The following is a 14,823-nucleotide window of genomic DNA, read 5'->3' as shown; positions in this document are numbered from 1 at the left end:
TCGCTGAGCCAGTGGCGAGGGGCGGCCCGCCCGGGTGTCTGCGGGGCTCTGAGCACTTAGGTCTTGCACGGGAGGAGAACCGCAGGGCAGGCCGGGGCTTCCCGGTGCGGCCCCGGTGCAGGGGGGAGGCCCGGGGGGTGACCGGTCAGGAGGGCTGCTCCCACCAGAACGGACAAGGGGCAGGTGCAGGGGAGCGCGTGGGGTGTGCGCCCCTCAGGACCACACCCTGGGTCAAGCCTGTTCAAGATCAGGGCTGTGCAGGCTGCCAGCGTGTCCCCGGGCCCCCAGCAAGGGCACAGGGGTCACCCACCAAGGCAGGCCCCCCGTCCTGTGCAGAACTGCAGGAGCGTCCCGTCCCCACCCTCCCAGCCCGCGTCACAGGAGGCCGTGCGTGGACAGCGTCCGACGAACCCAATTAAGTGCCTAATTGCGTGGAGTCTTGGCAAGTGCTGGTGGGGCTGTGCCGGCGAGGTCCTCGGAAAGGCTTCGAGGAGGGGGTTTGGGGGGGCTGGTTGGAGGGAATCCGGGGGGCTGCATAGGCAGATAGATACCCAGTGGGGACGGCCATGGGATTAGGTGATCCGGAAAGCCAGGCTAAGGAGCAAGACAGGAGCCACTGAAGGTGGGGGTGGGGTGCAGTGGGGGATGGGGGGACACATGTATAGACAGGAGGTGGGGACCGGACAGCAGGTGTGTGGTGCACCTGCTGCCCTTCTGTCTTTCCGGTGTCCTTATTGTGCGCCGAGAGTCCTCGCTGTTGTTCTGGGTGGGCTGTGGGTGCCAGAGGTGGGCCACACGGTCACTGCTCCTGCTCAGCTCCTTGGGTCGCTACCGTCCGTCTCGTTGGCACCGGGACTTCAGGGAGCTGCACGTAGCCCGGTGCGCCGAAGGCAGGAAGGTGCGGAGAGGAAGGGCGTGATGGGAGGCGAACCTTAGCAGCCCTCCCACCTTTGCTGGCTCTTGAGTACCACCTTAGGAGGGTCACTTGAGATTGTATTTAAAACTTAAAAAAAAAAAAAAAGAAGCACCTGGGGGCTCCGTGGTGGAGCATCTGCCTTAGGCTCAGGGCGTGACCCCGAGGTCCTGGGATCGAGTCCTGCGTCGGGCTCCCTGCATGGAGCCTGCTTCTCCCTCTGCCTGTGTCTCTGCCTCTCTCTCTCTTTCTCTCTCTCTGGGTCTCTCATGAATAAATAAATAAAGTCTTTAAAAATAAATAGATAAAACTTTAAAAAACCCTCTAGCCTTATTTCAGCGATAATATCCAACTTTGATTGGCTAGTTTTTCCCCTAAGGCTGTTCACCTACACAGTGGTCAGCTCGGTTCCGCAGAAAAGCGCCTGCAGGGGTGCTGTGTTCCAACCCTTGCACCCGCCTCCCCTTCCCTGGAGATGCGGGGACAGAAGGGGGTGGGAGGGGGGCTGAGGTTAGCTGTGTGACCCGGGGCAAGCCGCCCAGCCCCTCCGTTCCTGGCTCCCGCCTCGCGCTCGGGGAGCAGCGTCCTCTCTCTATGGTGTCCTGTCGCCTCTTCCAGGGTGCGATCGCTCACCGGGAGACAAACCCCGGGCGTTGTTAGAGTCTTATTATATTACACGTCTAAAAAATCTCCAAAAAAGGGCAAGTGAGTTCATCGACCCTTTGAAGGTCATTTAATGATAAACATAAACGCTTTCGTAAAATCCAGGGAATGATTGAAGATCCCTGATCAGTAGTTGCCTGCGCCTCGGGCTGCGTGTCTTGCCCACCCGGGAGGGCGCAGGGGGTGCTTGGTTGAGTGCAGGGGCTGCAGGGTTGGGGGGGGACGAATCAACAGGGCTTAAGGCAACATCTGCACGCAGGGCCAGAGCTGGGCATGGAGTGGCTGGGAGGGGAGCACGCGGAGGCCCGGGGGAGGACGCTCCTGAGTCTCCCGCTGGCGCGGGGGCAGGTGGGGTGGGCACAGCCCCTGGCAGCCCCTGCACCTCCCCTGGAGCCCAGCCTCACTCGCTGAGCCGCCCCGTTAACTGAACGTGGGTCTGACGCTGCAGGGAGGCGGTGAGACGGGCTGCGGCCCGATTGTGCTCTGGGGCTTCGCAGCCCTCCCGGGGCCTGGGCATCCTCAGGTGGCGGGCAGGTGCAGGAAACCTGGACCCTCAGCGTTGTCGCTGGAATGGCGATTCTGATTCCAGGCCGAGCCGGGGCTTCGGTTCTTAGGGCCCACCTTGGGGGTGGATCTGCCTCACGTGGTGCTCAGCATTTTACGGGCCTCCCCTCGTCGAAGCCTCCCGCCAGCGCTCTCGCGAGGCTTGGGTCTGCCCATTTCACAGGTGGCAAAAGTGAGACCTGGGAAGGATAAATAGCTGGTCCAAGAGCAGGAAACTCCAGAGACAGATAAGGATTGAACCCGGGCTTCGGACTGGAGCCTCCCCCCCTCCCCCGACTGTGCCCGAGTAACCGCGATGCTGCCTCGGAGCCGGAGCAGGACGGGGAGCTCGTGTTCCAGCCCCGCCTGCGCCCCACAGCCCACCGCCCGGCCGGCTGCTCCGGTGCCCCACCACCTCCCCTAGGACGGAGTTCGGTGTCCCTCTCAGCTCTGGCCGGCTCCTGATCTGAGCGCTACGCTGTCACTGGCCACTGGAAACCAACCAACTGCACCTTTAAAGAAACTTAAAAAAAAATTTTTTTTGGAAATTTTAACAAAGATTTAGGATTACGAACATGTTGCATATATGGTGCAGAGACGTCTCCGTGTCTTCGTTGTACTCATCTTCCATTGGCAGGTTACATTCGCTACAACGAAGGACCCAATATTGATACACTATTATTAAGTAAAGTTCATATTTTATTCAGATTTTTTCTTTTTATCTTTTTTTTTTTTTTAACCTGACATCCTTTTCCTGGTCCAGGATCCCATCCAGGACTTTACATTTAGTCGTCGTGTGTCCCGAGGTGCATCTTGGCGGTGACACCTTGGCAGGCTTTCTCCTGGTTTCTGATGACCCTGACAGTTCTGGGGACTATTTTGCAGCAGGTCCCTCATTTGGGATTTCTCATGGAGAGACTTGGGTTCTGGGGCTCTGGGGGGAAGACCACGGCGGTGACGTGGCTTCCCGTGGTGCCAAATCAGGGCCCTGCTGTCACTCCGACCGTGGTGGCCTGGCCGGGCGGCGCCGACAGGTGCCTGTCCTGGGCGGCGGGTGTTTCCCCCTTCCCACACCGCGCTCTTCCCGTGCCCTTTCTGGAAAGGACGTCACCACGCGGCGCACACGAAGGAGCCGGAGATCTTTCCCTCTTTCCCGCCTCCCAGGAGGGAGATTGACACAAAGCCTTGGACCGTGTGGGGCATCGGCCTCCCCTTCTCCGTCTACTTAGTGACTCAGCCTTTCCCTTATGTTCATATGATGTGTGGATGCTCGCTGATACTTTGGGTTATAACCCGACCCTGTATCGTTCGCTTTGTTGCCAAAACTGTTCCAGGTCAGGCCATCACGGCCTCTTTCACTTGGCTCTGGGCTACTTTGACGCACCCCCATCACTGCCGGGCGTTTTGAACAAGTCCTTCCTTCCTGGTCAAAGACACCCCAGGGCCAGCTTGTATATTTCCTGGGCCGGCCCTAGAATCAGCCATTCTTTTTAGATTTTTTAATTTTTTTTTTAGATTCTATATATTTATTCATGAGAGACACAGAAAGAGAGAGAGAGAGAGGCAGAGACACGGGCAGAGGGAGAAACAGGCTCCTTGTGGATTCCGATGTAGGACTCGAACTCAGGACCCCGGGGTCACGCCCTGGGCCGAAGGCAGACGCTCAACCACGGAGCCACTAGATGCCTCCAAATCAGCCATTTCTACAAGCAGCCTTGGTTCTTTTTGTTGAGAATCGTACAAAACCTCAAGTCTGGCCCCTACACGTGTTGTTGCCCCCGGGATGTCACGGACAGGCCAAGGAGACAGGAGCGCGTGTGCCAAGCCCTGCATAGACTCACATCCGTGTTACTCATACGTTGAACTAAACACGAGTTCACGCTGGCGGACGTCTCCACTCCGTTACCACATGGATCCAAATTCGCTTTTAAAACGGCGAGGTAGCTTTTCGGTAGCGTTTTAAATCAAAACCGAAATCACAGGGAATTTGAAACCCAAAATTATTTATACTGGGGATATTCCAACGTGTGTTTTAGCATCTTTGATTAGATGGATGAATATATATATATATATATATTTTTTTTGAAAACTGAAAACATAAATTATGCACCTGATTAGAACCATTCTTGCCTATTTGGAATTAGGGAAATTAAATATGTGTGTGTGTGTGTGTGTGTGTGTGTGTGTGTGTATGTAACGTGTGCAAGTGAGAAAGTAGCTCTTCCTGCTGGCGCAGTGTGTGTCCGTGCTGTGTGTGCCCATCCCGTTGCCTCTGCTGAGCCTGTGAACCTGGGAGGACGACCAGGGTCCTGGGCAGGAGCGCGGCCGGTTGGCAGCCTCAGGGTTAGCCCTGGACCCTTGGAGGGTGCGGCGGGGCCCTGGAGGCCTGCCCCCCGGAGGGCGTGCTGGTGCCCCCATGCCTGGAATCCCCCCGGGTCTGCAGGCCCACTTGGGGGGGCACATTTCTAACATACACAACTGGCTCTGGGGGGGGGGGCGCTTTCTTAACCACCAGTGGGCATCTCGCAAATATCCTTAGCTTCCAGGGATGCAAAGGGCTCCGCAGTTGGGGTGCGATAGGAGGGCCGGTGCTGCTCAGGGTCCCTCCAGGTACCCCTCCGGGGTGGTGCTTTCCAGGCCCCCAGGCCCTGTGCGTGGGGGGCAGCCTCTGTGGGCTCCGCATCTCCAGCTGGTCCCTTCTAGGAAACGGTGCCATAAACCGTGGGCCTGGGAGACCCTCCTGGGGTCTTAGAAACACTCCACGATCCCACGCTCCAAGACAGATACTGCAGGAAGGAAAACGGGAGTGTCTCCAGGTGAGTCCGCCGCAGGCTGCTGCAGGCCGCGTTGTCGGGCTGCACGTGGGGCGCATCTCGAAGTCCTGGCAGCAGCGTTCCTCTTCGCCTACCCACATGCCATTTATTTCCATGTCCCCCTTTATTTCGGTGAACAAGCAAAGGCCCTGTGTGACGGGCCTGGAAGGCTTGTCCCGGCCTGGGCGGTGGCCCGGCAGGCTGAGCCCACAGGGCCTTGCCCGCGTCTCCGTGTCTGCGGGGGACCAGGGACCCCACCCCTCCCGCGCGCACACATGACCCCTTGGGACCCTCTTCCTTGTGCTGAGCACCTGCCGTGGCCCTGGGGATCGCCTCTCTCCATTCTCGGGCGTCCTTGCCCCAGCGTCCAGCACTGGGCCTCTGCCACCTTGCGTAGATGCTGCCTCCGCCGAACAGCACACACGTCTTTCTGCAAGAACATTCTTCCTTTCCCAGGACTTCTCAGGGCCTGTGCTCTCCTCATGAGCTCTTGGCCTCTCCCGCCTCCCGTGGAGAGGGGGTCCCCCAGCTGCAAGCCCCGAAGGCAGCCTCAAGCCTGTGGCCAGCCACTCAGCGTGTATTGGGTGGGCATCACATCGGGCGTGTGGGACAGACGCCCTTCCCATCCTCGTGGCCCTGAACGTCCTGTGTCACTCCCGCAGCCATCTGCTCGGGGGGAGTGCATGCAGTGGGTGCTCACTGTGTGCTCGTGGAAGTCGGCCGGGTTCCAGGAGTCGTGTGATGGAAGCTTGGGGTCCTGTGGCTTGGTGGCAGCCACGTGTGCAATGCCTGGCCACGGCGGGTATCTCGGGGCCATGGTGGGCCAGTTGTCCCTGAGGGGTGTGGCATGCGGGGTGTGCAAGATCACAGACACGCGCACAGGCACACGCACACCCGCTATAATGCCCGGCGTTCCTGGAGATAGCCCCGTGTGGAGAATCTTCCGGCAGGTGATTGGCGGTGGGGTGGGGGGGGGGTGGGCAACAGCGGGGAGCACAGGTGAGCATCCGTAGGGTTGCCTGGCCAGAGCCCAGCCAGCTGCGTATTCCCGCCTTTGGAAAATCACTTACCCTCCCCGAGCCTGGTTTTCTTATCTGTAAAATGGGAAGACTTCTCTCCAGCTCATCTTCCTGCCGGCGCTTCCCGTGAGCGAGCCCCAGGAGCCGTCCCAAGACCCAGTGCCCCCCAAGGTCGGCCACCGGCTCCCCCCACCCCCATCCGCCCTCCTGCAGCCGGAGAGAAACCGTCAGTTTGGAAAGTCTGGAAGCTCGGCAGATGCAGCCCCTGCGCTGCCCACAAGTGTGGAGCTGTAATTAATGGATGGTCCCCCAAGGGGACGCATTTTCCTCTCCCCCTTAGGTACAGAGAAAGAGCAGATATTTCCATCGTAGCAAGTAAGAAAAATATCTCGTTTCCCCACTTTTGTTATAAACAATGTACGACTTGCTTTCTCCTTACTCCTCTTGACCCTCCACACTGTATACATATTTATATATTATTCATAGTGGATTAAAAATGAATGTGCTCTTTACCACGGCTCTATGGCGCAGTGACAATACAAATTAACGTATGATGTACTTACTTTTCACATGGCAGTGATGGGAAGTGTTGATGGTCTCAAAGTGAGAGGTAGAGAGAGGGGAGCGCCGTGGGGTGGGCAGTGGGGGGCACCCATCTGGCCGCACGGCAGGGCCCAGGGCCCCAGCTGCAGACAGGGATGGGGACCGGGGCTCCTCTCCCTCGGCTGTGCTGCTGCAGAGCTGGAAGGGCCTCCCCGCTTCCCTTCTCCTGTGGAAGGACCCCCTGGGGAGCCTGGCCCTGTCGACCTCCCTCACTGGGCTTCCCCTCCATCATCACAACCTGCTCCTGGACCCCTGCACAAATCCCAGGCTTCCTGTCCCCGCGTCTGGGGTCAGGCCTGTCCCTCTGTCTGGTGGAGCACTTCTCTCCCTCTCCCTTCTCCTGGCTGCCTCTTTCATTCTTTCTTTCTACCATCCCTCCATCCATCCATCCATCCCTCCAACCATCTATCTATCCATTCATCCATCCACCCATCCATCCGTCCGTCCACTGATCCATCCATCCATCCATCCATCCATCCATCCATCCACCCATCCATCCATCCACCCGTCCATCCATCTGTCCATCCATCCATCCATCCATCCACCCACCTGTCCATCCCTCCATCTATCCGTCTATCCATTTATCCATCCACCCATCCATTTGTCCATCCACCCATCCACCCATCCATCCACCCATCCACCCATCTGTCCATCCGTCCACCCATCCATCTGTCTACCCATCCGTCCGTCCATCCGTGCATCCATCCACCCGTCTGTCCATCCACCCATCCATCCATTCATCCACCCATAGTTCCTTTGCTTACAAAACACTTGATGGTTATCTGTGAGGCACCAAGCACTGTGCTAGGTGGTAAGAAAGGGCAATAATCAAAAAACCCAAAAGGCACAACCGCACGGCCCCTGCACCGTGGAGCCGACCGCCTAGTGGGGCAGAGAGACGTAAGTGTTGATTTGCTCAGCTCCTCTTGTTGGGAGCTCTGCCGCAGACGCGTGTGCTCTGTTGGCCCTCCCCACCGTCACGGCGAGTCTGCGGTCATCGGGCCTCCTCGAGGCAGAGGCAGGCGTGCTAAGGCCACACGACAGTAATCAGATGGAGTAGGGGCGGAGAGCACTCCAGATTAGAGGACAAGAAAGGCTGGAGCAAAGGTCCCGTGGCAGGAAAGAGGAGGGAGCATTTGGAGAACAGAGAGAGTCCTGTATGCTGAAGGTGGCAAACTCGGGGTGGGGGAGGGGGATTTGAGGGTGAAGAACATGGAAGGAGCTCCAGGGGCTCACCTTCATCTGGGTTGAGCCCTGAGAACCCCCCTCCCTGCCATCGCCGCGCCTCAGTCACCACCGACATGGCCTCACGGCGGTGGCTCTGCTCTAGGCCTCGGCTCCACCGGATCCTCTAGGCGGGGCGACGTCCCCGGCCCGGGGTCTGACCCAAAGCCCGTCCTAACCCCCATTTGCTGAGCTTCATCTGAGTGAAACGCAGCTGTTAGAAATTTGTTCCTTTGGACCTTGCAGGTCTTCCTGTTTCCCAAAGCTCCCACTTGAGGGCCAATGCCCCGAAGACAGACAATCCCTGAAGCTTCCTGAAGACCCCCTGAGGCACATAGCACACAAAATAGCGGGCGGGAGACCCTGTGGGACGACAGCAGGGGCAACAGTAAGCGTGACAGTGACACCCCGCTGGCGTTTATACAGCTCGGGGGCTTTACGGACTCGGGGCCTTGTTCCACGCGATCCTCAGAGCGTCCTCCCGGGGGTACCAGCAGTCCCCCTCGCCCTCGCCTCCGCGGTCACGGCCTGGGAACACCCGGTGCCTCGCGAAGGCCGGACGCAGGGGAATCTCCAGTCTGGAGTAAGTATCCTCCCAACTTCTCAAGGGAGGAAGCTGTGCTTTGAGCCCCAGCTCGTGGCCAGACTCGCGCTGGCTGGTGCGTGGGCACCTGAGGGCAAAGCCCACAGGCCGAGCCAGGGAGCTCCTTGTCTGCGCATTCGGCCAAGGCCACCGTGGAGGGCGGTGCTTCTCCGCGGTTTGACCTGGATGGAGGCCGCAGCTAACGGGGAAGCTCATCTGTCTTAGAAAGTGGCGAACATTAGCATCTTCCCAGCCACCTGCAGACCCAGGTGCAGCGCCAGCTCTCTCTCCAGGCAACCCGAGTGGCACGGCTGGTTTTCATCTCATTCAGAAGGGAGGGATGGCGGTTTGCAGAGTTCAAAGCTCCCCAAGGGGTGGCCCTGTCACCCTGAGGGCTGTGCCTGCTGCTCCTCTGGGATTGGGGTGACCTGTCTCCATCCGGAGGTCGGATTGTCCCCAGGCCGCACCTCCGTCCAGCCCGCGGACGTCCGTGGGCCCCTCCTGCTGCTTCTACCTGCAGATGGATCCGCTCTTGGTCCCAGGCATTTGAACAGCACAGTGAACTGTTCCTGGGAGCTCTCAGGTTTGGGGTTTGTTCTGAAAAGCCCTTGCTTCGTGGTCTCTAACTCAACGCCAACAGACCTCGACATCACTGCCTTAGTCCCAGGGCCCGGGGGCTTCGAGGGTGCGGACAGCGGAGAGCGCAGAGAAATTTGAACCCCTCCATCCAGGTTTAGCTGGACTCAGAGAGGTAGCGAGTTTCCAGAGTGCTTTTGCCTAACGACAGCTTTCTGTTTGGGAGTAAGTGTTCCCGTCACCAAAAGAACAGACCTTTCCCTTAAATCTGACCCCGGGGAGAACATACTGCCTTCTTCCGGACCTTTCAGCAAGCCATTCCGAAGGGGGCGAAGGGTGTGTGGGTGCCGTGTGTGTGGGGGTATGTGTGTCCTATTAGCAGACGTTGCAATCACGGTTCTTGTAAAGATTTCAGAGAATTAGGGTGTCTCCGTACTTTAAATCGAGTGGAAATGAGTTTTAGATTCAAACTGCCCAGATTCTCTGTCTCTTACCTTGCTCCTCTGTGCAATGGGGCTGACATCAGTCCTTGACAAAGCTGACTCAACAATGAAGATGACATACAGAAATATATGTGGGACCCTCCGGGGGAGCTCCAGGTACCGCCACCATGACCCACAATGCTTCGATCTACAAGGAATACTGCAGGGTCAGGATTTATTACGATTCCGATATTGTGCGGACTTCCTTCTACGAGCGTACACACGCAGGGGGGTCTGCACATTTACATGTAGGCTTCCATCTCCACCCAAGTCAAAATGCAAACTAATTCAACGCTCATGGTTTGATCACTGACGTAGCCAAGCGTGCCTGGATCATAGGACTCTACCGAGACGGAGAGACTCCGAGAGAGCCACAGGTTAAAATCGCGATTAATATTTTAAAATCAGTTTGGTGGGAAAAATCTACTCGGTGCTTCTATGCCCAGTTGGCCGTTCCAAAAAAAAAAAAAAAGGCTTTTATTGTGAAGAAAGGTGATATTTGAGGTTCTCCGCTTGGCTTGCCAACATGCATGCCGCATGGCACCCCTGGTGGTCCAACTGGAGACACGGTGGCTTCCAGAGGTGGTGACATAGATGTCACACGGAAACGTATTATTTGTGATAATAGAAAATATAATAAACAGCCTTGACAGACGGGCAGAAATGGTGGAGGAAGAGAAGAACCTTTCTGAATTCTGGGGACCTGAGATGGACTTTTTTTTTTTTTAATTCATGAGAGACACGGGCAGAGGGAGAAGCAGGCTCCATGCAGGGAGCCTGATGTGGGACTCAATCCCAGGACCCCAGGATCACGCCCTTAGCCAAAGGCAGATGCTCAACTGCTGAACCCCCAGGGGTCCCTGGATTTATCCAACAAGATCCCAGTTTGGTCATTTTGCTGTGGTGGACTGTGGTAGGCTCTTTGGATCACAGTACCAAGAGTCTTGGTTTTATTTATTTATTTATTTTTAATTTTCATGTCTTTAGTATTCAGAGTTCTTGACTCCGGAGACTCATCAGACCGTGGTGATTGTCTCCGTCGGGGACTTACTGCCATATGATACGTAATATGCAACGGGCATAAGCGTAACATGCAATATGACACGAAAATTGGTGAGCTGGCTCCGGCGTTATAGGTGAGCCACGGTGATTGGCAGAGTGAGCGGCCACCGAGCTGCCCGTGGTCGCAACCCAGAACATGTAGTCTGTTCCTGAGAAACATTTCTTGGGCTTCCTGAGAACAGGTGTCTCGGTTCTTCTCAGGTTCTTTGCATGACCTCCAGTTAGTTCACATGCCTTTAGCTGTAGATTTGGGCCGTCTCATCTCCTGCTCAAGAGCTGCTCCTGCAGAGAACCCCGAATCCTCCCTCACCGGGCCCAGGGCTAGTAAGTAGTTCAGTGTCCACAGGGGTGACAACTTCTCGAGTTGGGAAGTCGAGTCTTGGGATCTGCTTGAAACTTGCTGATTCCCAGCATAGCACTGGCTTAGATTCAGGGTTATGGTGGAGAGAATGGTTTTTTTCTGTCCTACGGCCACCGACTGGCACCCAGATTCTTCCCTTTTATCTATGCCCTAACTCCAATGTGATGAAGAATCGGGCCACTTACATTCTTTGTGAAAACTCCTACACCCACATTAGAAATACGAGTCTCGGTTCTCCTTCCCCACCAGCCCAGGGCCTTCCCTGTCATCTTTGGGATGGTGGGGCTGGGTAGCAGGGAGGCAGGAGGGGAATGACACTGGTGAATCTTTCTCTCACCTGTCCATCAAGGCCAGGCCCCTCCTGCTGACTGGTGGTGCCCTTCCCGCCGTGGTAGGCTGTTGCACGAGGGCCAACGGCAAGTGTACTTTTCTTGGGTTTCATTTATTCTTCACTCCAAAGTCCACAGGTTTGCAAATTGGCTTTTGGCAAAGTGGGAGAGTTGATCAAACTCAGCCTTGTGTTAGAGGCAACAATAGGAACAAAAGACGCCGAAACTCCATCCAAAAGTTTATAATACCTTCAAAAACAGGCAAGGTGGAGGAGTAAGATAATGATTCAGTTCCACAAACAACTTCCTGCCTGCTTGCTCTGTGCCAGGTAGTGGGCTTGGCACCAATGATACTAAGATGGCTATGCTTCCTGCCAGGAACCCACAGCCAATCAAGGCGATCGATACGCAGCGGCCCCCAAAAGCGGCATCCCAGTTGGGCAGAACCTGGAAATAGGAGAGAGGATGGAAGTGGTTATTTCAGGGCGAGGGGCATACAGCAAGGGCACGGAGACCCTGCAGAATGAAGCCCTTTTTGCAGAGACCTCCAGTGGTCTGGTTTGATGTGGACAAAGCGTGGAGGCCCCAGAGGAGACTGGAGAGGAGGTGGCTCGGACTAGACTCGAAGGTCCCGATTTCTTCAGAGGGGTGGGTGGCCATCAAAGACTTGAGGCAAGGAAATCGCAGCTGAGCTCCTGCTGTCCGAGCCCATCCTGGTCTTGCTGGGGAGGCTGGACTGGAGGTGGGACACCTAGAAGCACAAAGTCCTCCTGCAGGCTTCTGTGTTTATAGTCTAGACAGGAGTTGGGACCTACTGGACCAGGAGTTGGGACCTGGGCCTTGACCTCTCTGGGTGCTGGGTGGGACAGTACCCATGAGCTTCCTAGGAACGGCACGTCAACAGCTTCCGTGCATGGTGGGGGGGGGGCAATGCAATTGTTCTATTATAACTTCCCAAAACCAGATGCTCTCCTGGTTCCTCAAGGCGGCAGAAATGTGTGCGTGTCTTCTGTGCAGCAGAACAGAAAAACCAAGCATGGAGGACTATGTAGATTTCCACAAGAATCCATCTTCTGTTCCGATGTAGCACGTTTCCAGAAAAAAAAAAAAAAAAGTTGATTTCAAGGGTTACGATTCAAAAATCTAACTTCTTTAAAACTATCCCGGCCTGGGTTATTTGGATATTTTGCTTCCTGGCAGATATCTTCTTCTGGCCCCCCCTTAAAACGCTGAGGCTCTGCAAATGCCACCAGCTTAGCACTTCCAGCTCCACCCCAGGGCGAGGCTTGGGGCACACCCTTCTCTCAGCCCCCTGCCTCCTCATGCTCATCTGCTCGCGCTCCCTTGCTGGTCCATAAAGAGTTGATGGGGGGATAAGAAAGGGAAGTGGCTTAGCGCCGAGACCTGAGTCAGAATCTCAGGGGGAGGGATTTATGGCTTTTCTCATGTGTAGAACTGGGATCAGCAAAGCACAGTCCGGGGGCCAAATCCTCCTCCTTTATTTTTTTATTTTTTATTTTTTTTAGCTTTATTTTTTTAAATAAATTAATTTTTTATCGGTGTTCCATTTACCAACATACAGAATAACACCCAGTGCTCAAATCCTCCTCCTATCTGTTTTCGTACAGGCGCTGAAAGCGGTTTCTACATTTTAAATGGTTGAAAACCAACCAAACAAACAAGGGATAATAACTATTTCACCTCTGAGGAATATCAGGCGAAATTCAAATTTCAGCGCCGAGAATCAGTTTTGAATTTCATCCATAAAACGCTGGAAGCGTATTTCCCCTCTTGCCCTATAGAGGTGCCTGCGCAGTATCTTCGGCTTTGTGTCTTGGCCTGCAAAGCCTAACGTGCGGGCCGAGGTTTTACAGAAAAAGAATCGAGGCGTTGCGAACATCGCCTCCTGTCATTTGGGAAAGTCGGGATTAAAATTCCCCCTGGGATGGACAGATCTTAGAAACTCGAGCTATTATTCGTCGGCAACTTCTGGTTTCGCCATGTAGCTTACTGCTTGTCCAAATGGATCCACGGGCCGCGTTTCTGTCCTTCGCGGATCCGATTTTTTGCGTAGTAAGTGCAGGTGTCATAGTAGCGATGCTGGTGGTGCTGGTGCTGGTGTCCTCGGAGCCGCGGGGCCGGGGAGGGAGCGAGCGGCAGAGCTGACCGGCCGTTCTTTGTGTCCACAGGTCACAGGCCGTTTCAATGCCGATACTGCCCCTACAGTGCCTCGCAGAAGGGGAACCTGAAGACCCACGTCCTCTGCGTCCATCGTATGCCTTTTGACAACAGCCAGTATCCCGACCGCAGGTTCAAGCGCTCCAGAGTCGACTCGGAGGCTTCTGGGAATTTCGAAGACCCCACAGCTGTCAAGGCGGGTTGCTCAGCGGAGCTAACAGAAGAGGGCTGCAAAGCCCAGGAGGAGCGTAACTGAGCAAACTGACCTGTATATTGCAATATTATTTTACACAGTTTTAAGATTATGCATCTGGTAAAAGAGTTTGCTAACTGCATCCCAAGGGGAAAAAACAAAACAAAACAAAAATCGTGTACAACTCCCCCCACTAGTGTATAGAACATTTAAAAAAAATTTAAAAAGATATCTATATATATATATTAAAAAAAAAAAAAACACAAAAAAACCCACAAAAACAAATCCCCAGCCCTTGAAAATGGCTGCTAAACTGTTACCCGGCAACAAGTACTTCCAAACGATGCAGGTGGAAGAGAAGTGATTTCCGGAAGGCTTGGTGTCCTCCAAGCTTGAGCAAGCTGGGGACCCTTCCAACTCTTAAGTCGTCTTTGTCCCCCGATCATGCTCTTAACTGAAAAATGATACCATCTAAATGATTTAGTGTTGCCTTGAAGATGGAGGGGCTGTGTTTTCATTGTTGAAAACACCTCTATAATCTGCCACCAGCTGCTGCCATCTGCCCCCCACCCTAATGAGATGTGCTGCGAGGCAGCGGCGGTGCCAGTCAGGCTGGAGCGGTCACTGCAGAGAAAATCAATCCACATAGTGTCCCAACTGCACTCGCGGAGAAATCCTAGCCAGGGCCGCCCGGCGCTGCAGAGGATTGCCATCTTACACGTGCATTTTTAAAAATCACCCAGCCAAACGAATCAATGGCCAGGAATGATCTGCAGACAAATGCCCATTGCAGGTTTGATGAGTAATTCCTTTTTTTTTTTTTTTTTTAAGATCAAATTGCAGGATTGAGGGAAAGGCTTTTTTTTTTTTTTTTCTTTTTTTTTCTCTCGGTTGTCTTTTTTTTGTGTGTGTGTGGATGAAAAAGACGTTGCTGATAAAAAAATAAATAAATAAATAAATTAGGGGTCCATGATATAAAATGCTGTTTAGGAAAACTAGCCAACCCTATCCACAGAAGGTGCTGGTGAGAAGTGGAAATTCACGTAATAATAGGAAGATTGTTTTTTATTATGATTTTTTTAAAAAAATTTTACTTGAATGAAGGCTGCTCCGGTCCTTATGATCAGCTTCCTTTCGTGTGTTAGCTTTTGTAAGTATCACAGACACGAAGAAGGATTTTCTTCTCCGACAAGCTCTTATGAAATAGCTTGTATTAAAAATCCGAATCTAAACATCCTGCTCTCTATTGCTAATGAAGAAAACTGTTTGAGTTAAAATGTC

General features: G+C 54.4%; 1 protein-coding gene across 1 annotated transcript in view; it reads left to right on the top strand.

Moving 5' to 3' along the window:
• Positions 1 to 13,605, top strand: part of ZNF536 (zinc finger protein 536) — a 432,422-nt gene extending 418,817 nt beyond the window's left edge. Inside the window, exon 7 of the mRNA XM_055310964.1 lies at positions 13,361 to 13,605. Within this exon, the coding sequence (XP_055166939.1) occupies positions 13,361 to 13,605 (245 nt within the window). The remainder of the gene's footprint in view (positions 1 to 13,360) is intronic.
• Positions 13,606 to 14,823: the final 1,218 nt, after the last annotated feature.

Source organism: Nyctereutes procyonoides, unplaced genomic scaffold (genome assembly GCF_905146905.1).
Source record: "Nyctereutes procyonoides isolate TBG_1078 unplaced genomic scaffold, NYPRO_anot_genome, whole genome shotgun sequence".
Taxonomy (NCBI): Eukaryota; Metazoa; Chordata; class Mammalia; order Carnivora; family Canidae; genus Nyctereutes; species Nyctereutes procyonoides.
The sequence above is the reverse complement of the archived record's forward strand: the minus strand, read 5'-3'. Positions and strand labels throughout refer to the sequence as shown.